Source organism: Daktulosphaira vitifoliae, unplaced genomic scaffold (genome assembly GCF_025091365.1).
Source record: "Daktulosphaira vitifoliae isolate Bord-2020 unplaced genomic scaffold, ASM2509136v1 Scaffold_3, whole genome shotgun sequence".
In the NCBI taxonomy this organism is placed as follows: domain Eukaryota; kingdom Metazoa; phylum Arthropoda; class Insecta; order Hemiptera; family Phylloxeridae; genus Daktulosphaira; species Daktulosphaira vitifoliae.
Genome location: NW_026099574.1, coordinates 25,649,156 through 25,675,979, shown reverse-complemented (window position 1 = coordinate 25,675,979; position 26,824 = coordinate 25,649,156). Strand labels below are relative to the sequence as shown.

Sequence of the window (26,824 nt, the reverse complement as noted above, 5' to 3'; positions counted from 1 at the left end):
ATAATTATTCATTCTATGTAATAATGCATGTGTGTCCATTGAAAAATTAACAAATAATTGTTTTTAATTATGAGTAGTGGGGATTCTAAAATTGTTTACAGTGGATGTTATTTTACTAGTATTATTTACCTCTCTTCCAAACCGAATAAAGAGAGAAGTAGGATGCAATCAAGAAAAAAAATATCATTATGAAGATCATAATAATAGTAATATATAAAACGAAAAATGTTGTCAAAAAACCAAAAAATATGTGATATCAATAAATGCAAAGTTTTGTTAAACATAATACTACTTATAACATAAAATAGTTCTTAATTAAAAAAAAAAAAAGAATTATTTTATATTTAAAAAACTTGATGTAAAAAAAAATTAGTCGCTTGTCCATTATTTAAATTTCTTATAGCAGTTCAAGTTAATCGTAAAAATATCGTAACGTTAAATAAAAAAGATTAATAACATTTTAACATTAATAATATTAAACATTAAAGTTGTATAATATATTTATATTTACACGTTAAATGAAAAAAAAATTGTTATCCTGGTTGCAATATTCCAATAGCGCTTATAGGAAATTTTTTAAAGGGACTTTTGAAACAAAAATGTTTGAATGAGGTTTAATCAAAAAAATCTTTGCCTCTCGTGTCCTTCCTTAAACACATATCTGATTTTAACAATTACACAACAACATTTGACGCAAATTCGTTTTGTTTAGTTTAAAACTAGTTTAGTGCACAAAATCACCCTTAAAATGAACTTATTTTTCTACGTTTTTTTATATACGTAAATTAAAATTTTACTGACATAGATTAGTTAAAAATTATTTTTAAAAATTTTACAAATGAGTTACATATAAATCCAGACTTTAATAAAAGTTACATCTAATAGAGTATTAAATATTCATAGATATATTCTATTTTGCCAAATTATATTTTTAATCGAAACTTAAGAAAAAATTTAATGGAAAAAAATGCAGTCACAGCTAGCCAATGACAGAAAAAATTATTACTAAAATTGTAATTGTATAGAATAGGTGAATGAATGTCAAGCCCTTTTGTAGTCCAAACGTTTTGAGTTGTTACCGTCATCGTCACTGTGACGGATCGTCGGCGATTCGCGAGTGCTACTATGGCGGTCCTTCTAAAAATGGACCCTGCAGGCCGCGTGCCGGGACGAGGAATGGTGCGGAGGGACGTAAAGCGGGGCGACGTGCTTGCACCGTACCACATTTGACCAATCATGGAGTTCATCATGAGCACCAGGATCGCGTTGCAGCTAGCCGCCCGCGGACTGTGCTACCGAAATAGAAAAAACACCCAAGGATACGACCAAAAATCGCGGCTACCAATAGAGAGCTTTGGTGGTGGGGGTACTGGGCATCGACGGGTTTTCAAATGCTAACATCAACGGTATAGTTCCATTCATTCTAGGTCTGATCCACCGAGTAGGTATCTACCACAACTCGGACAACTGTTGTGTTTTATTTGTAAGAGTGGTTTATGTGACAATTGTTGTGATACATTATTTTTTATTGCTCGTTGAGGTGTGTTTCGGCGAATCTTTTATTCGTTTTAAGTAAACGCGGTTAACAAAACGCCGGTAAAGTGTGCGTAACGTGAATTCGTCTCGGCTTTTCTAATTGCTTTTGCCTTAATTTGTATTTTTTATTGTGCGAAAAAATTTAGTAAAACCGTTGTTGTGTAGTGTGCTTCAAAAATTAACATCAGCGGACGTGCTTCTTGAGTTGTGGTATAATTTAATAATTTGTGTGTTTCCCTTTCCCAGGTCTAAGAATAACGGTACCATTTTCTATATATGTAACTTTTCGATAATTGTATTAAGTTTTCTGAATAAAATTTTTTCTTTTAATTATGCTATTTGTACAAAATTAAATGCTTTATATACATACAAAGCATATCATTTTATACACATTAGACTATTTTGTATTTCCACTTCTGGGGAACCACGGGCCAAGTGTTTTCACTATTATTCATTCATCAACAATTATTATATATGATTGTGTCTAAAAATAAAACATCGTGTTATTATTCCTTTTTCAGTTCGTTTATCGTCTCTTCAAATGTAGGCCGCATCGTTTCATATTTCTTTGTTTTTCTGGATGTCATCCAAATTTCAATATATTACTACCAAAGCTTGTATTACTTGAATAATACTTGCCAGAATTCTAACAAATAGTTTTAAATTAAAACATTTTACTACATTTTATATCGGAGGTATTTTCTTCGCAATTTTTAAATAGGTATTTTTTTTTTACAGAATCATATTAGTAAATGGTGTGATAATTTTATTTTCAAATCTCAATTTTGTTAGTACATTAATATATGTGAATTTTATTATGAAGATTTTAAAATGTTTGTCTTTGTTTATCAAAAATCTTCTATGCTAGAATAATTTTATTACATTTCTATGTGAAGCTTTATTTAAGCAAAGCTTTTAAATGTCATTAGTCTTGAAAAACACAATAAATTTAGTTTTCGACTAAAAATCATTCCTAATTTTTAGTAGCTTAGGTCACCAGCAGTGGATTAAAGTAGAAAGTCATATATGGACTCTTCTCTCTATCTGGAACTTTGAATTATTTATTAACTTAAGTTAAATACTTATTTTATTATTTTACCGTTTACATAGAACTTCAATTTTGACTAACATCGATGATTAAATATTTCTTCAAAAATTACCATCAAGTTAATTTTAGCATATAATAAATTTAATATTCATTTGAATTTCAATAAAAAACAAAGATTTTCATTAATGTTTTATCGATTTATTAATTTGTATTTAATATAAGTACTATAAAAACTTTTAAATTATAATTATAAACAAGAAGAGTAAATATTACCAAATTTTAAGTTATTCTTATAAATTTACGAGTACAACATTGAATATTTTCGGGGAAAATATTTTAAAGATTTGCTGTTTAAAATAAAATATTTTTCATTTGTTTTTTACAATGCAATTGAAAACTATAAATTATTTTAAAACAAAATAAGTTGTGGCATAAAATGTTAAAATTTGCTATTGTTTTTTGATAAAAATGTATTGAAATTAAATGATCTTAAAGCCTTTTGCTTCCGTTCAGTCTATTTTGGTCTACAGTGTCCGGCCGTCGAGTTTGCATTATTTGGCTCGAGATTTGCTTTCTAATTATACACACAGCTCCAGGCACCTAAAATATGCAATAAAACGCTTTTCGTAGAAAAAAAATCGCGTGACACTTAACACTAAGCTTATAGGCTTATGTTTTATTTTTAAACTATACGGTTAATTATCAGATGTCTGGCGGTTTTGCTGGAACTGAAATCCCAACGATAAATTTTCTTTGAAGTTATTATAAGGCGACTAAGTGATAATGTAGTAATATTTACTTTCATCGGTTTTAATATATTTTTAAATGATACCAATTTACTTTATTTTCAAACAATTCAATATCATTACTAATATTAATTCAACAATAATTTTTAATATAATGAGATTTAAGAGCCAGCAATACTACTATTTTTTATCCAAGCGTCAAATCTAACAATCGATGAATTTCTAGGTGTGTCGCAAACATCACCATTTGAGAGGGGTGCGTGACGTTTAGCTGAGCAAAACGTATTTAGTAGAATTTTTTCCGTTTATTAAACAACAATAATGCCGCGTGTAGTCAAACAAGAAGGAGAGGATCCAGATCCAACCCCATACTTGTTCGTTTCTCTCGAACAGAAGAGAATCGATCAAACCAAACCCTACGATGCGAAGAAAGCTTGTTGGGTACCAGACGAAGAAGATGGTTTCGTTCAAGGTGAAATCCGTGGTACAAAGGGTGAATTAGTTACTGTCGCCCTGCCCAATGGAGAGGTAATTTATCATTTCATAATCATGTAGTATTCCATGCATTTAAATCACTTTTAACGAGTTTAATTACTCTTAATTCATTAAAGTTCTTTTTGATTATAGTACTTCGATATTTTTTATTCGAATTTAGTACATTTAAAAAAGTCATATGGTTTATTAATCATTATTTTTTAATTTTCAATAAAATAATGAAAAAATAATTTCAAATTTTATTGATGGTAAGTTAGTACGTGAAAATACAAAATTGAATTTTTTGTAATGTTTAATGTTGTACATAATATTTATGGCTGGTTAGGAAAAAACATTTAAAAAAGAACTCGTGTGCCCGGTAAATCCACCGAAATTCGAGAAAACTGAAGACATGGCTGATTTGACTTACCTAAACGACGCCAGCGTATTGCACAACTTGCGGCAGCGATACTACAGCAAATTGATTTACGTGAGTAACTATTCTAAGTATACTAATCTATATATTCTATGGTATATCAGGTGAAAGATTTCAAAAAGGAACAAGTAGGACAAGTAAACCCGCCAAAATTCGAAAAATGCGAGGACATGTCCAACTTAACTTATTTGAACGACGCGTCCGTATTATATAACTTGAAACAAAGATATTACCATAAACTCATTTACGTAAGTGTTAGGCCGAGACGTGAAGGCAACGTGTTTTTGGTGCTTTTGGTGTTCAGCCCGACCTTTGAAGTTACTGTTTACGTAATTCCTACAAAACCTACCTTTACACTTATTACATTACCCAAATTTGCTTTTGAAACTAAGCATTTTACATATGCTTACACATTATTTCTATCATGACACGAAAATAAATCAAAAGATGTATTTAATTTTTTTCATTCGTATTCATTAATATTATAAATAAATGTACGAACGAAAATTTTCCATTTATGGGACATCTTTTAATTAAACAAATTAAACATAATAAAAACAGATGTTAAAAAAAATACTCTTTTATTAATACCAAATCCTCTTTTTAGAAAAAAATATAAATGATCTCCTTGTATTTTATTTCAATCTTTTACCTACAATCCTATGAGTGTTTTGCTTTTTTTTAAGCTGTCGGACAAAAAAGGACATAAAACCGACAGCAAAAGGTGAACCCTGTTCAAGAGAACAACACCTGCACGCAAAAATTAATTTGATCAATTACCTTATTTTATGTGTAAAAACATTAATGATTTTTAAATAGTTTTAGAATTTTATTTTATTTAGAGTAGATTTTTTTTTACTGGTATATTGTGTTTTATTTTACCAAACGTAGTTCGCACATATTTTAATGAATTTATTACAATAATTATGTGAAAATTATGTATATGTATTTTAGTATTATAGAAATTTGAAATATTTTACTAAGATATTATATTAGAAGTATAAATATTCTTTTTATTTTATTATTAGACTTATTCTGGTTTGTTCTGTGTTGCTATCAATCCTTACAAAAGATTCCCCGTGTATACAAATCGATGTGCCAAATTGTACAGAGGCAAAAGAAGAAACGAAGTTCCACCTCATATTTTTGCTATTTCTGACGGTGCATACGTTAACATGCTTACAAGTAAGTTATTTTGCAAAAACTTATAAGAAAATAAACACGTCATTATGATATGTTTTATATCAAATAAAATGTGTTGAAATACATCAACAAATTTTTTTTAATGATCATAAAAAATAAACAAGCAATATATTGAGAAGTTTTATTTTCTGTAATATAAAATATATTCCTTAGTTAAAGAGTTAAAAAGCTATTTTTATTATTTCTATTTGTTTTATTACAGACAAAGAAAATCAATCTATGTTGATTACGTAAGTAATTTAAAATTATTTTGCCAATAATTAAAGTTAATAAAAATATGTCTATTAATATGTTTTTTTTAAATAGCGGAGAATCTGGTGCGGGTAAAACTGAAAATACAAAGAAGGTAATTGCATACTTCGCAACTGTAGGAGCCAGCACCAAAAAAGAGGATGAAGCTTCTGGAGCTTCTAAAAAGAAGGTAAATAAAAAGAATTGTTACTATTTCACCTCCCCCCCCCAAAAATGTATTATATTATAATCCAATTGTATTAATTTGTGGATAGGGTTCTTTGGAAGATCAAGTCGTCCAAACTAACCCGGTATTGGAAGCTTTTGGTAACGCTAAGACAGTCCGTAACGATAATTCTTCACGTTTCGTAAGTATTATATTTTATTATAAAAGAAAATTTAAAAAACGATAATAATAAAAGTTTTATCAAACTTTGAAGTTAGTTAATTTTTAATTAATTTTTGTTATTGAATTAAATAGCATGATTAAGAAAATAACCGAAGAATTAAACATTTTATTTCATTCATTTTAGGGTAAATTCATCCGTATTCATTTTGGACCTTCAGGAAAATTAGCAGGAGCTGATATCGAAACTTGTAAGTGAAAACGAATTTTTCGGAAAAATTAAAAATAAAGAACTTTTCTACTAATATATTTATTTAATTTTTTAAGATTTATTAGAAAAAGCTCGTGTCATCTCCCAACAAGCACTTGAAAGATCATACCACATTTTCTACCAAATCATGTCTGGTTCAGTGAAAGGCGTAAAAGGTAAATTATATTCAATCAAATTTATTCGATAGAAAATACATTTATAAATTAAGTTAATGATAAATTTAAACAAAATGAAGTAATTTTTATACATTATACAATACCTATAAGCGAATAGGTAAGTGCGAATCCATAAGAGATTTTAGGTTTTATAAATTTAAACGCGATTGTTTATAAATGAAATTGTGGTCAACGAAGATATTAATATTTTTGAACCCGAATAACTAATTGGTTGTTAACCACAGAACTGTGCATGCTGAGTGAAAATATCCAAGACTATTACTACGTGTCTCAGGGGAAAACTACTATTCCTGGTATGGATGACGGAGAAGAATTTTCATTGACCGACGTAAGAATTAATAATCGGTCTTTTAAAAACTTTCACAAAATTTTCCTTTTCCAAATATTCCCTTTCGTATACCCGCTATTAAGCAAACAATTTTAGTTAGTTTAGATGATTTTATTTTTTATTTGATTTATATTACTCGAACGTAAATAAATATACCATTAGCTATAGAAATGAGACCTGATACTTGTTGTACAGGCAAAAACACTAGTATTGCGGTAGTGTGTAAAATATTATATTTATTATATTGACATCTGGCTGAGTCTTTAGATTGTCAATGAGTAGATTGAATTATAAATGTATAGTGTATATAAACTATATTTGGGTTGTTTGGTATTGTAGATTGATAGTCGTATAACATAAAGTATTGAATTTAGAGTTTTTATCAACCTTACCATAATGTACATGAACATAATTTTAGTAAGAAGAAAAAATCTAAATCCTTTTATTGAAAGAAAAATACTCGTACATTATGACTATTATACGTTGACGTAAATCTTTCCAAAAGTTTTATTGCGTAACATATTATATCATTTGCATGTTCATATTATGTTAGCCCAAAAGTCTGATTATAAAATGTGTAAGTTTATTACAAAATTTTAGACTTTTGAGGTATACAGGTGTTCAAAAAGTAAGGAAACAGGTCAATTGTTACAAATTATGAGAACAATGGAAACCTGTTTCCTTACTTATTGAATACCCTAAATATCATTTAAGTAGTTTCTAGTTGTAGTAAAACACCATAGGAATATTCATACATGTTTTGATTGATTAATTAATTTTATTAGTTTTATAAATTTTGCTCGTTAAACCCAATGCATGACAAATAGGGTTTGTTTTTTTTAACCAGAATTGTGCCTCCTGTCCAACAATATAAACGATTATCACTTTGTCAGCCAAGGAAAGACTAGTATACCTGGTGTAGATGATGGAGAGGAATTCAGAATTACTGATGTAAGTTTATCCCAACTCGTAAATGATTCCTATAAGTTAAATCCTTATATTGTATCTGAAATTTTGAATAGCAAACAGCTTTATTGTTGCGTGTGAAAAATAATGCAATGATTGGCTATATTCACTTTACTACAAAAGTTATTTCTTTTTAAACATTAAAATATTGAAATATTAACTTCACTGTAAATTTGATATCAATTAAAATATTTGTTTGTATTGTATTTGTTAAATGTTGTGATAAAAATTATTTTATATCACCTGCACGCAGAAATAATTAAATAACTGTATCGGAGACTACTATTTCATTTGTTTGGTTAAAATTTGAAACTTCAAAATAATGATGCTCAATAGATTTAATTGACGTTAAGTATAATGTTGTTAGGTAGAACCAAATATTTATTAAATTACTCATAAAATTTTATAATAAATAGAGTTCTAGAGTATTAGAGCAAAGTTACTGAAATGCACTGTGAGTTAAATTATTGACCAGGTATCTATTTCTTGAAAGAATATAGAAGGATTTTATTATATTTATATTTTTAACTTAAAAATTATGGCATACTTACTTTTACTAGTTTTTTTAATTGCGTTGAGATTTTTGAAACGTAGCTGCTGTTGTGTTGATAAATATGCTTATAGTAAATTATTAAAAATTCTATTGTGGTATCTATTTATACAATTAATTTTCATTAGGCATTCAGAATGATCTGTTAAGGATAAGACACTCATTTTCTTATAAACCACTATAAAATTTTCGTAAAAGAAAACATGTTTCAAAAAACTCTACTATAATATGTAGTAAAAATTTATTTTTCATCCTTTTTGGATTATAACATCTTAAAAAAAATTCAAACAATTTTATATTTATGATATTTTTTATTCTATGAACCGTTCATTAGTTACTGCTTGTTAAAGTTTAGCAATTTCTGCCCAATTTTCTGTTTATAATTTGCTGCTTAGCATACAATAGTCGTCATCTCATCGAGATTTCACAAAAATAATTTTTTATTCACAATTATTACCAATAATAATTTATGGCCCATTGAAACATACTATTGATGCATCTGATATTATGAAAAACCAAAATAATTATAAATGTCTATTTTAAATCCATATATTTAAACAATTTTAAAATGCGAAAAGTTGATTAAATTAAAAAATTATAAGATCAACATTTTTTTTTATCATATAATGAAACTAAAAATAAACGTTACCAATTCAAGAAAGTAAGGTTTTTTTATTCCTAAATTATTTATTTAAATTATTAATTTAAATTATTTAACTACATAATAAATACATTTTTTTAAATCAAACAATTGTTTCTTGGATAAAATTGAAGATATTTAATGGTTACTGAGAAAATGAGCGTCTTATCATTAATTTACTACACTTTTTAATTTTTGTAATATTAATAGATGAATATATCTGATATTCATTTGAAGATAATAGAATTTCAATAATTTTTGTTTGCATTTTTGTTAGTAAAACTAATAATTTGTTTCAAATACGAAATATTTAGTTAATTTTTTTAACGAGCTTCCATATAATTGCTTGCTTTGGCAGACATGTGTATGTTAACTGACAACATCTATGATTACTATACGGTATCTCAAGGAAAAATTACAATTCCTGGTATGGATGATGGAGAAGAATTTCAACTTACTGATGTAAGTCAATTTTTGTACAGTGTTTATCATTATAAATTAAAAATAAAAATAGTAATTAAACCTATTGTTCTGTAAAAATATTGAAATCGGAAGCCATTTCTAGAATTCAAAATAATTTGAAGCAATGATGTATAATCAAAAGATAATTTTCAATACTATAAATATTTTTTTAATGATTGTAAAATTATAGCCATGCATTATATTTACATAATACTTATAAATAATTTATATCGATTATTTGGTATTACCTTTAAAAAGTTTTAAGATTTTTATAACGTTGTAAGTTGAAATTAAGTACATGTTTTGTTTTTTTTTCTGCGTCTTATTGCTTTTTCTTTGTTTTTTGCTTTATGTGAAATAGTATTTTTATATTATTGCTTGTATTGCTTTTTGATAAAATTCCAACTAATAATCCTTTATTTTTTTATAATTTTTAATTTAATTTCTATTATTTTATGATGAATTTTTTACATATATAAAATTTTAATACTTACTTAATTTTCAATTATACCAATAAAATTTAACTTATTATGAATAAATAATTAATTTTTTCTTGAATTTAAAATTAAAACTCTAATTTTGATCTCTTCTTTGTTAAACTAATTAAATGTTTCGTGTAAAAACAGCAAGCCTTTGATGTTCTCGGATTTACCCAAGAAGAAAAGAATGATATTTATAAAATCACTGCTGCTGTTATGCACATGGGTGGAATGAAATTCAAACAACGTGGTCGTGAAGAACAAGCTGAAGCTGACGGTACTGAGGTGAGAATTCAAAATACACAAAATAATACTAAAGGTCATCTTTACTAATTTTAATTAATTACAGGAAGGTGCTCGAGTTGCAAAATTATTGGGTGTTGATTGTGACGATTTATACAAAAATTTATTGAAGCCAAGAATTAAAGTAGGAAATGAGTTCGTAACACAAGGTCGTAATAAGGATCAGGTAATTCAATTTATTAATGATAGCTATTATTAATTAATTTCTAATAATCAAATATCTTGTTAAACATTCGATTTTATGGTATTTTAGGTTGCTTACTCTGTTGGTGCTATGTCGAAAGGTATGTTTGACAGACTTTTCAAATTTTTAGTAAAAAAATGTAACGAAACTCTGGATACACAACAAAAACGTCAACACTTTATTGGTGTATTGGATATTGCTGGTTTTGAAATTTTCGACGTGAGTATTCTTAAGCAGTAATAATTATTTGATAATAATGAATTAAATTATAATAATTAATTAAAAATAATAATTTTGTTGAACTATAAATTTTATTAAGTCATTACTATTTTTCAAATAAAATATTTCCAGATTTCTAAGGTTATTGAAGGTGGTATTCTGTATAAAATATTTCATCATAAAATAATCCATATTTTATTTTGTTAAAATTTGTACAATAAATTTTTCTAACTTCTATTCTTTAACCATATTATTTAATTTATAATTTTCTTCCATTTTTTAAAAAAAAGTTTCAAGTAATCAATTGACCCTAAAATATCTTAAAAAAATACCTGTTTTATTCGTACTCACATTCAATCATCGCAGTATAATGGTTTCGAGCAACTGTGTATTAACTTCACTAACGAGAGACTTCAACAGTTCTTCAACCATCACATGTTTGTATTAGAACAAGAGGAATATAAAAAAGAGGGTATAAATTGGGCTTTCATTGATTTCGGAATGGATCTCTTAGCTTGTATCGACTTAATTGAAAAGGTACTTGATGAAATGATGATATCGAATGCGATGACTCTATTTTATATTTTCCTTCCCGAATGAAGAAATGTTCCTATACTTACACGTTTGTACCATTTTAACCATAGTTATTTGTTTTTTTATATATATAATAGGTATGCTTTTTTCGCGTTATGTCCCTTCAATTCTATCAGTATTTTAAATACTTTACCCAAATTTATAATTTTATGTATTTCATTTAAATTATTCACCAAATAATAAGTAGACCTAGTCTTGTTTTCCCATTGAATCTAATGATGTTGATACTTAATTTAAAGTACAACGGGTTCGAGCAACTTTGTATCAACTTCACCAACGAAAAGCTACAACAGTTTTTCAACCATCACATGTTCGTACTCGAACAAGAAGAGTACCAACGTGAGGGTATTGAATGGGCTTTTATTGATTTCGGAATGGATTTAGCTGCCTGTATTGAGTTAATTGAAAAGGTAACACAACCTAAAACAGGCGGCTGATTTTCAAAGCTATAAAATTTTATGATTTCGGGATCGATCCTCCATTTGACTAATGAGGAAAAGAATAATGTATTAGGTTTTTCAAACGTGTAATAAAAAACACGCCGTTTATCAGTAGTTATTGATTAATTAAAATATTAGATATTTCAGTTTTTGTTTGTTTATTTATGTTATCTATGCATGCTAACTTTATTGCTTGTTTCCTTTTCGTTTGTGCTGAATAGTTCAATGGTTTCGAACAACTTTGCATTAACTTCACCAACGAAAAATTACAACAATTCTTCAATCACCACATGTTTGTATTAGAACAAGAAGAATACAAACGTGAAGGTATCGAATGGACCTTTATTGATTTTGGCATGGACTTACAACAATGTATTGATCTTATTGAAAAGGTTTGTATGAAAAAAATAATAATTTTGACAATATCTGTCAAATCATATAAAATGCAAAGTATTAAAGTATCAATAGGAAATTAATGATTGGGCTGAAAGAAAAAAATAGTAGGTATATTTTTTATTTAAACCAGAAACAATGACATTCTGGTCACCTGTAGTTAAAAGAATACTTTGTAGCATAGAATTTTTGCATGGTGTTTTCCCAAATATTGTACAAATAAGACTCGTGCATTTTTTTATTGGATTAAAAAACATTTTAAAGCACATTTAAATAGATAAAAATCATACTTTTTTATTTTCAGCATATATGTTTTATTAAATACTTTAATAAAAAAATTTCAATTGGTTTTTACATTTAAATGTGTTTGAAAATGCTTTAAACAAATAATATGATCAAAATAAATAATAATTATTATTATTTAATTTTTCTAGCCAATGGGTATCCTATCCATTCTTGAAGAAGAATCTATGTTCCCAAAAGCTACTGATAAGACATTCGAAGAAAAATTAAACACTAATCATTTAGGTAAATCACCCAACTTTAGAAAACCTGCTCCACCAAAACCTGGTTGCCAAGCAGCCCACTTCGCTCTTGCTCATTATGCTGGTGTTGTAAGTAACCTAATAGATAAATAAATATTAGTTATGTTTAGTATATTATTATAAATATATTTCTTAGGTATCATACAACATTACTGGTTGGTTAGAAAAGAACAAAGATCCATTGAATGATACTGTAGTAGATCAATTCAAAAAGGGATCTAACAAACTTCTGGTTGAGATATTCGCTGATCATCCAGGTCAGTCTGGTGGTGACGCTGGTGCCGGCGGTGGCAAAGGTAAAATAATCTGTCTATAATATTCACTCAATAAAACAAAATTAAAAAAATTCACGATAATTAATCTATTATATGTGCATAATCATTAAGATACAGGAAACACTTTAAAAATATATTTTTATGATAGTTTATAATCAGTTTGTAAGAATTAATTAAATAAATGACTAATATACTTTAAATTTATCTATTGGCTATACTTATGGCTTAATATTGAAAATTTTACTTGCATTTTGTTTTTATTAATAATATTTAATGGAATAGGTGGTAAACGAGTTAAGGGTTCAGGTTTCATGACAGTTTCAACATTACACAGGGTAATTTTATAAAAACAAATTTTACAAATAATTCTTTTATGTGAAACTGCTTTGTAATGACATATTACTTAAACAATCACTCTTTTTTTATACTTTATTATTTTGTTGTATCGTCATATTAACACAAAACAATACACACACGAATCTACTCAAAGAATATTTCTTCGAAGAAAATAATTTGAATAAAATCTAATTATTGTATTTATAATGATTTGTTAGTATCAACTCGTTTAATTTCATACAATTTTTTAAAAATATTCAGGAGGTCGTGGCAAGAAAGGTGGTGGTTTCGCCACTGTATCATCTTCCTATAAGGTATATAATTTGTAGACTAGCCATACCATCTTATAGTTTTGATATTTGTATTTTAATGAAATGCCAATTTTGAAAAAATCATGCAAATGAAATGAGTTGTTTTGAAAAGGACACAAAATAAACTCTACAAATTTGGCAATTATGTTTGATTTTTACCTATACTTGAATGTATAAAATATATAGAAATAATTACTACCAACTATCAATTGTCAATGGATATACCTTTACTAGATGTATACCCGACACTTGTTATTTAGTACCTACCTAATAAAAAGGCCTGGAAACCCGTAAAAAACGGAATATAGATGTTATATAAAACTAAAAAATTGTATAAATATCTTATGTAAAATATTAGAGTAGTGTAGTGTAAAATTAAACTGAAAAATGATTTAACTACTTCATTTAACAAAATTGATTTGCATCCTAACATTTCTATGATTTTATATTTTGTTAATATTTTTACTTTAAATTAGAATTGATTTAAGAAAATGATGTGACCGTTTGCTTTTCATGTTATTTTAAAATAAAACCTAAACACTTAATTTGAATAAATGTACTATAATATTTTGTGTATAATTTGTTTTTGTCTTGTACAACTAAATAATGAAATTTTATTAAAAAAGAAATTAATTATTATAATTTTGTGTTGCCCATTTTAGGAACAATTGAACAATTTGATGACAACTTTGAAGAGTACTCAACCTCATTTTGTACGTTGTATCATTCCCAATGAATTGAAACAACCTGGTAAGTCGATTTATTCGAATTAAAAATCATTTAGATTATACTTTTTCCTAGTTTATTAAATTTCACTATAAGGGGCAACACGAAAAATTTGAAAATTTGCCCGTTAAAGACATTTACAAAGAAAAAATTATCTAATAAACCTCAAATTTTTTTTTGAAATTTGCTTATCAATTATATATTAAACTAAAGTAATAAAATATAAAACAAGTTTTCATATTAAGGTGTAATTGATTCTCATTTGGTCATGCATCAGTTGACATGTAACGGTGTGCTTGAAGGTATCCGTATTTGTCGTAAAGGTTTCCCCAACAGAATGGTATATCCTGACTTCAAAATGCGGTAAGAATCAATTATTTATTAAGTATAATATAATAAATTTCATATAAAAATATGTAATTAAACGAATATTAATTATGAAACCTAAATAATAATTTTATGAAAAATTCAATTGTATTTTTATTAAAATATTTATATACTGAATGTATACCCTTTTTTATGGATGAACATTTTCTTCATAAAATTTATTACATAATTTTGCAATATTATTTTTTTATTTATTGCGTTAATTTTTTTCCTAATGGAAAAAGATACATGATATTAGCTCCAGCAACTATGGCAGCTGAGTCTGATCCTAAAATAGCAGCATCAAAATGTCTTCAAGAAGTTCAGTTAGATCCAGAAAGTTATCGTATTGGCCATACAAAGGCATGTTCTTATTTAAAAAATTGTATACCTCTGTTAAACCCAATAATTTGTGCTACTCTTACATAAGTAAATCCTATTCATATTATTTAACAATTCACATGTATTGCAACCACTCCTACCTAGAAACCTTTAGTTTAATTTTACAGCGTCAGTGTAGTTTAAGAAAAATAGCATAGTACTTAAACTTGAGTACTACATTATATTCTGTTTTTGCTTAAAATTCCATTCAAATAAATTTTCAAAATAATAGATACAAGATATTAGCGCCAGCTGCAGTTGAAAATGAATCTGATCCGAAGAAATGCGCTGCTATCATTTTGGAAACCGTTGGGTTGGATACTGATAAATTCAGACTCGGCCATACTAAGGCATGTTTTAAATAAAAGAATAGGAAATATTTTGCGTGCAGTATTCTCATATTTTTCAAATTGCTTAATATTATTTGCATTTTACTTAAAAAGTGATCTCAAATCATTGCCGATATTTTTCGCTAGATAATATATTTTAAAGACTGAATTTTATTTATGCGCAAAAAAATGTATACAAAAGGCATAAGGCATATTAACTACTTCAATGACGCTCGCCAATGTTTTACTAATATTAGATTAGATTTAGCATGAGCAGCCAGCTTATATATTTACCCAATGTTGATATTGAGTATTCAATAAGTTTCATTAATTAATATCAACATCCATAAGATAAAATGATATTAAAAAGTATGAAATTATTTTGTAGATTTATATTTCTTAAATTTATAATTAACTACTGACATCAAAACTGAAAGACGATGTTTTGTTTTATCCTTGCTTGTTTTTTGGTTTTTTCATGTTCCACCGCTTACCTAAATAAATGTGTGTTTCACCATCAAAGGTACAAAATACTGTACCCTAAAGGTGTGAAAGACTCTATGTCACCAATCGAAGCATCTAGAACAATTCTGGAAGGCATTGAACTTGACCCTGAACAATATCGTTTGGGTCACACTAAGGTATATTTTCGGAATTTTTGTTAACATGGCGTTTACATTCATTTTCTAATTTCATTGGTGCATAAAATTAACAATGGTGTAATTTTAATAATTAAATTGAGGATAAATAAATAAATAAAAATATTTCATATAAATAATCATTATCATTGTCATTATAAAAACAAAAATTGACAATAAGAATAATTAAAATAAATATTTACAACTCATCTGAAAATTTAACATATTTAATAATATTATTATTTTACGCATTTATACTTCCATAATTTTTAAAAATTTATATCAATTAAATAAACTTTAGGATTACGCCATTGAAGAAAATATAATAGACTAACACGTTAAGAAACATTTATGCGCCATCATTCATTTCATGGACATTGATTTAGGTCATTGTCAATAACTTTATTTTTAAAGCATTTTACATTCGTTTCATCATAATATTGTTGTAATAATTGATTATTGGAAAAATAATTTGTATTAAAATGATAATAATTTATAATTTAAAATATCGAAAATGTATTTATAATTTATTTTGAAAAAATTGAGCTACGCATGAACATTTTCTTATGTGAGTATGTAATTTATAAAAATACTAAGTATTTTTTTTTAATTTAACCTATAATTTTAGTTAATTTTGCTTTTACACAATGTATTATTGATTTTTTGGTTACAACATATTAATAATCACGCTGAAATTTGGAAAAAAATATTCTTATGATTTAACTTTTTTACATATCATCTTAATATTTGTTAATTGGAACAATTACTAAACTTAAACGTGTTTTTTTTATTTACACCAGTCCATTTTTCATGTTTAAAATTATAAATTTCCAAGTTTTATTTGCTTCCATTCACGCTTATTACATTACTTATAAATCATTATTACACTAAATATAATTAAATAGTTTCTAATTTGAAATGTTTGATGTTCATTATACAAATAGGTATTCTTCCGTGCTGGAGTATTGGGTCAGATGGAAGAATTACGTGATGACCGTCTTAGTAAAATCATTGGATGGTTGCAGTCATACATTCGTGGATACATTTCCAGAAAAGAATTCAAGAAATTACAAGATCAAAGGTAATTGAAAAAGACATGATAAATATAGTATTTACGATATTAAAGCATTAATCATTGAAAATTATATCGGTGTGATACTGTTTTATACTAATTTTTTCTCGATTTTTTTGTAGATTGGCTCTATTGGTTATTCAGAGAAGCTTGAGAAAGTATATGAAATTAAGATCTTGGCCATGGTGGAAGATGTGGTCTCGTGTCAAGCCATTATTGAATGTACAAAACATTGAAGAAGATTTAAGAGTATGTATTAACAAAATACTATTATTAACAATAAAACAATAATATAAAGTTTAAAAACCAAAATTAACCAATATATATATTTTTTCGGTTATTCTAGTTTTTAAATTTTCTTAATAGATATAATATAGATTAATTAATTTACTAGTTTTATGAAATATTGCCAAAAACTGAAATTAGTTTATTTCTTAATCCTTTAATAAACATATAACAATATATTTCAATAGTAATATAACGCATTTCAAAAAAACCAATGACGATTCGTATTAAGTGACTTATCGAGGTAAAATGATCACAACTGAAAATTTTTATTTGTTTTTAATAATTTCATTTAAAATAGCCATAGCTCTTATAAATAAATAATGATATATCAATGAGACATTGTTTATAAATCATACACATGAAAATATTTTATTTTTAATGAATACTTCATCATTATTTTTGTAGTAAGAGACATTTCAAATTATTAATAGATACAATTATCATTGTTTATTGTTTATTTTTTGAATTTTTGTAACTTACACCAAAGAATTATATAAAAACAGCTGTGTTTATATATTCTTAAATTAAATAAATATAAATTTCTTTCCACTTTATCTGTTAATTTCAAACTTAACCACTGTGATCATTGACCTAAGCACTTTTATATTCTGATATTTTTATAATTAATTACAAAATACATTTTTTATAACCATTAATTTCTTTAATAAAAAGATTCATCACATCATCTATTATTAAAATATTAAATATAATTTTATAAATATCACTACCAATGTTGCATAGCTAAATATGCACTCATCGTGGCCCCCTCCCAAATCTCGCGTTACTATTACTCCTACACAGGATATTTCTTGAGACCTCGAGGCAAACGTTTAAGATCTAGTCTCAACACGCGTGGTCTGGAGTACTAGTCTCTCTATCAAAGTGCCGCGATGGAGCAACTAAATAATTTAGAATTGTCTAAACAGAGATTAGAAGAAGAAGTAGAAAAGGTAACAGCTGCTTTCGAAAAGGAAGAGAAATTACGTAAAGAACTGGAGGCTCTTAATGCCAAATTACTCTCAGAGAAACAGAATTTACTTCAATCAGTGGAGAACGAAAAAGGCAGTTTATCCAGTCTTCAAGAAAGAGCAGCAAAATTGGCGGCACAAAAAAGCGACTTGGATTCTCAACTCGCGGTAAGTTAACAATTTCTTTGATTTACTTTTGATAAATTTTAAATAAGTACTTTGTACTATATAAAACAATGGAGCCAAATATACTTGGCTGTTTTTAATAAACTTTAACTTCTTTTTCCCTAAATCAATGACATTTGGTCTTTTTTTGATCATATAAAAATATTAATGAATAGATATATTACATCGTATTCATGTGAAACATTTTCTCTAGAAAATCTATTATTGAAACTTAAAAATAAAGTTTAAATTTTATTTACGTTTATACTACACAATCCAATTGAATAAAAGGAACTATTAACTATTACTAGTTTTAAAACTATTTAGTTTAACTTAATTTATAGCTTTAGACTTAAATTAAATACGATGTAAGAAACATTTAAGTACTATAATATTTTATCTATTTTCAGAAAATAATTTAAAGATTTATAAATAATTTTATTATATGATATCATAGATTTACCGGATTTAGTTCTTTGAATATTTCAGTAGGAAGTAAGATAGTTAAGGTCATTATTATCTCGCCATTATTAATATGCATTGTGTAAAATATATATTTCTTTAAATATCAACCAATAATGTTCTGGGTAGTTGCCGTTTAATAAATTAAATGTACAGAAAACATAAAATAGAAAATTATTTTTATCAATTAATGTATATTTAAACGTATCATAGCACTATGAAACAATATCCTTAAAATACTCGGTGGGGTGGTCTATTTTAAAATCTGATGAATAATCCAGATTAGGATAGTAGTCCAGTGATAATTATACAGTTATATCATATCTCATCGACTTTGGCATAATACGGTTTCGTATAACAAGTCAAAAAGAATTTGTTGGCACAGAATAGACCAATAAATTGTAACATGGGGGCGATGATAACATGGAACTACTTTTAATGTACCTGGAAATAGATCAATACGTCTAAAACTTAAGATATTTATCATTATTTATAAGATTCTTTTAGAATTTATCAAACTTTAAAAATATAATTTAATGTCTCGTTTATTTCTGTTCTTGAATCTCTGAGATAGCAAATGTGATTAAAATTTAGTCTACATTATTAGCCTATTGTATTTGATCATTATCAAGAATTTAGTGAAGTATTTTCGACTAATAAAAATATTTTTGAAAAAATGTTTTTTAATTTTTATCAAATTTATAAGCGATTTATATAAACATTAAAAGTTTAAAATTTAACAAATTTTACAAAATTTAAGTACATAAAATAATTTACTCAACAATTAAAAAATATAATAAAAAAGGAGTTAATATTAATAAAAATAATTTTATACGAGAATCTGAGGTAAACGTAATAAAAATTAACAAAATTCTTCTTATGATATTTATAAATCATTTTAATTTCTGACGTACAAATAAAACTTAATTTATTTAAATGCACATAGGATATAATTAATTCAAAATAAAAAGATAATTAAACAAAATTAAGATTAAAAAACTTTCTGGAGAATGGTTTAAAAATATATTTTTGGATTATAAATATGAAAAGTAGATATTTTTTTCTTACTCGTTTTTTTATCAAGTTGCTTTGAATTCAAAAGATGCAACATAGAAGTGACAAGTGAAAAGTTAAAACAACTGCAATACTTGTTAATTTTAAAGTGAAAATGATATTTACTTCTTACTATCAAAATTTTATAACAAATTTTTTATTGTGAATTATCTTCTAATATTTGGATATAAATTTAATAATTGTTAAATTATAATTTGATCTATTTCTAAATTTTAATACTTACAGCGATATTAAACAAAAACATACCTAAATTAAAATTAAGATCAAAAAAATTGAAAAGGTCATTTCATTAAATGGAATTTGATTACTCATAACATATTTTAATGTAAAAATAAGTGTTTTTAAACTCATTCATCACAAATTACTAAATAAACAAAATTATTCAACTTTTATGCTAGACAGCTTCAATATTTCAAGTAATATCGATGGTTGGGAGATATTCAGTACTAGACCACTTACCTTACTTATAATTATTGATTTGATCTTATGTTTATCCTATAGGAATGCCAAGAAAGGCTAACACAAGAAGAAGATGCCCGCAATCAACTTTTCCAACAAAAAAAGAAATTGGAACAAGAAAATTCAGGCCTCAAGAAAGATGTCGAAGATTTGGAATTAGCTATCCAAAAATCAGATCAAGATAAGGCATCAAAGGATCACCAAATTCGTAACTTAAATGACGAAATTGCTCATCAAGATGAGTTGATCAATAAATTAAATAAAGAAAAGAAATTATCTTCAGAAACTACCCAAAAAACTGCCGAAGAATTACAGGTATAAAATTTAAAAAAATTAGAGTAAAAATTCACATTTTTAAAAATAAGCAATTTAATTATGTAATCTTTTGGACTGATCTTATTAGGCGGCTGAAGATAAAATTAATCACCTCAACAAAGTTAAGAATAAGTTGGAACAAACTTTGGATGAGCTTGAAGACTCATTAGAACGCGAAAAGAAATTAAGAGGTGATATTGAAAAAGGTAAAAGAAAAACTGAAGGTGACCTAAAACTCACTCAAGAAGCTGTATCCGACCTTGAGCGTAACAAAAAAGAGCTCGAACAAACAATTCAAAGGAAGGATAAGGAGTTAGCTTCTTTAACTGCTAAATTAGAAGACGAACAAGCTTTAGTTGGAAAACAACAAAAACAAATTAAAGAACTTCAGGTTAAATAAAAAATAATTGTTGTTTTGTAATATATTTCATAATTTTATTAATAATATTTCCAGTCGAGAATTGAAGAACTCGAAGAAGAAGTTGAAGCTGAAAGGCAAGCACGTGCCAAGGTAATAAAATACATCAATTTTATTTTATTTAAAAGTGATATAGGGTATTCAATTAGTAGGGAAACGGGTTTATATTGTTCTCATTGTTTGTAACAATTCACCTTTTTCCTTACTTACTGAACATTCTGTATAATAAAAAATAAATTTATTTTGTTATTAAAATATGATAGGATGTTATTAAAGATTTTTAAATTAATGCTGACTTTTAAAACCTAATGTAATTATTAAAAACGTTAAATTCTTTAATTCAAATAAGTATAATCAAGGACATATTCAATGGTAGATTAGAGGTCATGCTCCCAATGAATAGGTAATGTATTAAATTGAAAGTATAACGCATAAAAATTATTTAGGCTGAAAAACAACGTGCTGATTTGGCTCGCGAACTGGAAGAATTGGGAGAACGTCTTGAAGAAGCTGGTGGTGCTACTTCAGCTCAAATTGAGTTGAACAAAAAGCGAGAAGCTGAAATGAGCAAACTCCGACGTGACTTAGAGGAAGCCAATATTCAGCATGAAGCTACATTGGCTAATTTGCGTAAGAAGCATAACGACGCTGTTGCTGAGATGGGAGACCAAATTGACCAATTGAACAAACTCAAAACTAAGTATGTATTAAATTATGTTATTTATTATTTTTTTAATAGACTATTTATTTTAGTTTAATGAAACAAAATTTATGTACAATTTATAATTTTGACACTATAAAAATTTAATGTAGAGGACTCGAAGAAATTCTTACTTTTATTTAACACATTTTTGAATTTTTAAATGATGAAATTTGATTGTATTAAATTCAAAAATTATGTTGATTAAGAAAAATATGTTAAATTAGGGCTGAACACCATTCACATTATCTCTCCAATGATTTAAACAATACTAGAGCTGCCGTTGATTTAATCTCTAGAGAAAAGGTGAAAACTATCTTTTTGTGTTTAATATCGCATGGTCATGAATGATAATGATATAAACAATCCAAATTATATATTTTTATGTCAGCATGTTTTTACCATTACCGAAATTACTAGTGATAAAACATAAATTAAAATCTAGGAAGTATAGATATTAATTGTTAGGGATTATTTCTTTTGGTCAAAAATATCATTGCATGATTTTTACAATAACTATAATTTCTTCAATGTCTTGATTATCAGAGCTGAAAAGGACAAATGCCAGTTCTTATGTGAACTTAACGATACACGAGCAAGCTTAGATCATATTTCTAATGAAAAGGTTGGTTGGTTTAATTCTCAAAATGTAGCTTCAAAAGGAAAAATTTCATTTTTTGTGATTGTCATTTACTTAAAAATTAATTTTATTTAAAAGCTTCATGTATCTTCCTTAAAATATTAATTTGGTAGTTTTTTGAAATTGAGTAGTTGTATTATATACTATAATTTTATAAATGTCGTTTAGAAAATATAACATTAAAAGTATGGTAAATACTTTTCTTTTTTTATTTATAATAATGTATTTTTAACAAGTTGTCGACGCCCACAGTAGAGATCGAATTCATTTTGTCGACAACGTGTCAACGTGATGACAAAAAAGGTGTTATTTAAATATAAAATTCAATAAAAAATAATTAAAATTCAATTCATAGACATAGATTAGTTTTTAGGTTATAGAAATTATTATTATCTAATAACTTTTTTAATTAAATGCAAATGATCAGATTTTTATAAAAAAAAAAAAAGTTACTAATAATCAAAACCTATATAAATATTTTTATACTATGCCTATGTTATTAGTTTTCTTGTTTAGTTTATGTTATTTTATTGCTGCTTACAATAAATATATTAGAGTGTGTTATGTTTGTTCTATTTTACTAATATTTATTTTTGTTTTGTGTTGTAACATTATAATAGTTCAATTAACGAAAAAAAAAAAATATATGTATATAATAAGTAATGAATAATTTAAACGTTTTAAAATAATTTTAGGCTCAAACAGAAAAAATTGCTAAGCAATTACAACACCAATTTAATGAAGTCCAAGGTAAACTTGATGAGACTAACCGTACATTAAACGACTTTGACGCAGCTAAAAAGAAGTTGAGTATTGAAAACTCTGATTTACTCCGACAATTGGAAGAGGCTGAATCTCAGGTTTCTCAATTAGCTAAAATCAAAATTTCTCTTACTACTCAATTGGAAGATACAAAGAGATTGGCCGACGAAGAAGGAAGAGTTAGTATTTTTTTCTTAACCAAAATTTAATATATATATACTTTTTAATAAATAATTTATCAATTAAATTATTCTTTTTAGGAACGTGCTACCCTATTGGGCAAATTTAGAAACTTAGAGCACGACATTGACAATATCCGTGAACAACTTGAAGAAGAAGCTGAAGCTAAAGCTGATATTCAAAGACAATTGAGCAAAGCTAATGCTGATGTTCAATTGTGGCGTACCAAATATGAATCGGAGGGTATTGCAAGAGTTGAAGAATTAGAAGAAGCCAAGTAATTAAAACAAATGTTTTATTTCAATTATAATAAAATATTATTATTTATAAACTACTGTAAATTTATACATTTTTTAAGGCGTAAACTTCAAGCTCGTCTTGCTGAAGCTGAAGAAACTATTGAATCTCTCAATCAAAAGGTGGTAGCTTTAGAAAAAACGAAACAACGTTTGGCTACTGAAGTTGAAGATTTACAACTTGAAGTAGATAGAGCAACAGCTATTGCTAACGCTGCTGAAAAGAAAGCTAAAGCTATTGACAAGATTATTGGAGAATGGAAACTCAAGGTTGATGATTTGGCTGCAGAGTTAGATGCTAGCCAAAAAGAATGTAGAAATTATTCCACTGAATTGTTCCGTCTTAAGGGAGCATACGAAGAAGCTCAAGAACAATTGGAAGGCGTTAGACGTGAAAATAAAAACTTAGCTGGTTTGTATAGTTTTAATGTATTAATTATTAATTATTTATATAGTTGACAATAATTAAAAAATGTTATTTAAAATAACCTATATACTTTTTTTTACTTGAATAGACGAAGTTAAAGATCTTCTAGACCAAATTGGTGAAGGTGGAAGGAATATTCATGAAATTGAAAAGCAACGCAAACGATTAGAAGTTGAAAAAGACGAACTCCAAGCTGCATTAGAAGAAGCTGAAGCTGCATTGGAACAAGAAGAAAACAAAGTATTAAGAGCCCAATTAGAACTCTCTCAGGTAAGACAAGAAATTGACAGACGTATCCAAGAAAAAGAAGAAGAATTTGAAAATACCAGGTAAGTAAACTTTTAAATTACATTGAATTGCGATAACTAATTATTAATTTATATGATGCAAAATTATAAATTAAATTTGAAATTTAGGAAAAATCACCAACGCGCTTTGGATTCAATGCAAGCTAGCTTAGAAGCTGAAGCTAAAGGAAAAGCTGAAGCTCTCCGTATGAAAAAGAAGTTGGAAGCTGACATCAATGAACTTGAAATTGCTTTAGATCATGCTAATAAGGCTAATGCTGAAGCTCAAAAGAATATTAAACGTTATCAACAACAATTGAAGGATGTTCAAACTGCTCTTGAAGAAGAATCAAGAGCAAGAGAAGACGCAAGAGAGCAATTAGGAATTTCCGAAAGGAGAGCCAACGCTTTACAAAATGAAGTAGAAGAATCAAGAACATTATTGGAACAAGCTGACCGCGGCAGAAGACAAGTTGAACAAGAATTAGCCGATGCTCATGAACAACTCAATGAATTATCTGCTCAAGCAACATCCATTTCTGCTGCCAAGAGAAAGTTGGAAGGAGAATTGCAAACCTTACACGTAATGAACTTCCATTTCGATTAAAATGGAATTAATAAATATTATTTATTTTATTTTATAGTCTGATTTGGATGAACTCTTGAACGAAGCCAAAAACTCTGAGGAGAAGGCTAAGAAAGCAATGGTTGATGCCGCCAGATTAGCTGATGAATTAAGAGCCGAACAAGATCACGCACAAACCCAAGAAAAACTTAGGAAAGCTTTAGAAACACAAATTAAAGAATTACAAGTAAGTAAAATTTTTTAATTTATTTGTAAAACAAAAATTATAAAATATTATCTTTGTAATAATTAATAAATATTATATAATTTTTAAACTCATTCAAATATTTACAGGTAAGGTTGGACGAAGCCGAAAATAATGCTCTTAAAGGAGGAAAGAAAGCTATTCAGAAACTCGAACAAAGAGTACGAGAATTGGAGAATGAACTAGACGGCGAACAACGCCGACATGCTGACGCACAGAAGAACTTACGTAAATCAGAACGTAGAATTAAGGAGCTTAGCTTCCAAGGAGATGAAGATAGAAAGAACCATGAACGTATGCAAGACTTGGTTGACAAACTTCAACAAAAAATCAAAACATACAAAAGGCAAATTGAAGAAGCAGAAGAAATTGCTGCACTTAACTTGGCTAAATTCCGTAAGGCCCAACAGGAGTTGGAAGAAGCTGAAGAGAGGGCTGATCTGGCTGAACAGGCAATTGCTAAATTTAGAACAAAGGGTAGATCAGGTTCCACCGCAAGAGGTGGAAGTCCAATTGTAAGTATAAATAATTTATCTAGTTAATTAATTATTGCTTACATAGAGTAGAGGCAAAATGCAAATTACGTAAAATTACAGAATTAAATATTAAATACATTTTATTCAAATATAGTTAATAATTATAATTTTTATAAATTCATTAAATTTTTAAAATTTTATTATGCACATAGCTTGCAAATAGATTTTTTAACAAACACTTTATAAAAAATTTTATTTACACTCAAAAATTAAGTTTATTGATTTAATGGAATAATTACTATTCCAGCCTCAAAAACCAAGAAAAGTGTTGCCATTGGAGTAACTTCTATGATTGTATCTATTTATTAATTTGTAAGTTTTATAGTTCATGAACTATTTATGAACCCAAATAGTTTCTAGCAGATTAGTTGCACATACCTGATATAACTTGGTTCTCCTTAACATGCATTTAGTTGTTTAGAGATAAAAATTTCATCTTATTTTAAACCATGATAAATACCTTACTTTTCTACAAAAACATAATCTTATATTTGTGGTGTTTAGTAAATCTGTACGCATGTAAAAATTTGCAACTAAAATCATTAATTGACTTAATAAGTCATTATTTTTTGAAAATATTTTAATGATCATTATTCTTATTTTCTAGGGACACAGGCCGCCCGTCAAACCACAATTCGATGGATTTGCCTTCCCACCTAGATTTGACCTACATCCTGATGGTGAATTCTAAAAATACTTTTATTAAATATACCTTCAAAAACACGATATTATACAATATTATTCTAAATGTATCATAAAACATCACGACACACCCAATCAACGACAGTTCTAATTACAACAAATCAATACAAATTATTTGCGACACACAAGCGGCCTGTCTGTATTTATTAGTGTGTAAAACAATGTTTTATTTATATGAACGACTATTTATCATAATGATAACTGTGTTATTCAAAACAAATTCTTTTAATTTAAAATTAATTTTAACCCCGTTGTACAATTCAGCTTCTTTAATGTTTCCAATAAAGATATGCTAATTGTGTAATTATTAA

At 26.9% G+C, this 26,824-nt stretch overlaps 1 protein-coding gene across 41 annotated transcripts; it reads left to right on the top strand.

The window, feature by feature from the left end:
• Positions 1-1,319: 1,319 nt before the first annotated feature.
• Positions 1,320-26,824, top strand: LOC126901059 (myosin heavy chain, muscle). Of its 41 annotated transcripts, XM_050677240.1 has the most exons (37): positions 1,417-1,746; positions 3,557-3,858; positions 4,345-4,488; positions 5,269-5,425; positions 5,646-5,673; positions 5,750-5,864; positions 5,950-6,042; positions 6,208-6,271; positions 6,348-6,446; positions 7,643-7,746; positions 10,040-10,177; positions 10,242-10,361; positions 10,449-10,598; positions 10,965-11,135; positions 12,460-12,639; positions 12,707-12,866; positions 13,443-13,495; positions 14,155-14,242; positions 14,464-14,581; positions 15,198-15,315; positions 16,877-17,013; positions 17,127-17,253; positions 18,219-18,428; positions 20,463-20,735; positions 20,824-21,126; positions 21,190-21,246; positions 21,600-21,853; positions 22,400-22,478; positions 23,189-23,434; positions 23,516-23,712; positions 23,794-24,143; positions 24,247-24,487; positions 24,575-25,028; positions 25,090-25,257; positions 25,365-25,790; positions 26,059-26,123; positions 26,419-26,824. In XM_050677240.1, the coding sequence occupies exons 2-36, from the start codon at positions 3,652-3,654 to the stop codon at positions 26,092-26,094; spliced, it is 5,865 nt and encodes a 1,954-aa protein (XP_050533197.1). In that variant the 5' UTR covers positions 1,417-1,746; positions 3,557-3,651; the 3' UTR covers positions 26,095-26,123; positions 26,419-26,824. The 41 variants fall into 41 exon arrangements, with proteins under 41 accessions (XP_050533194.1, XP_050533193.1, XP_050533197.1 ...); XM_050677237.1 differs by lacking the exon at positions 26,059-26,123 and having other exon boundaries at positions 1,320-1,441; XM_050677236.1 differs by lacking the exon at positions 26,059-26,123 and having other exon boundaries at positions 1,416-1,540.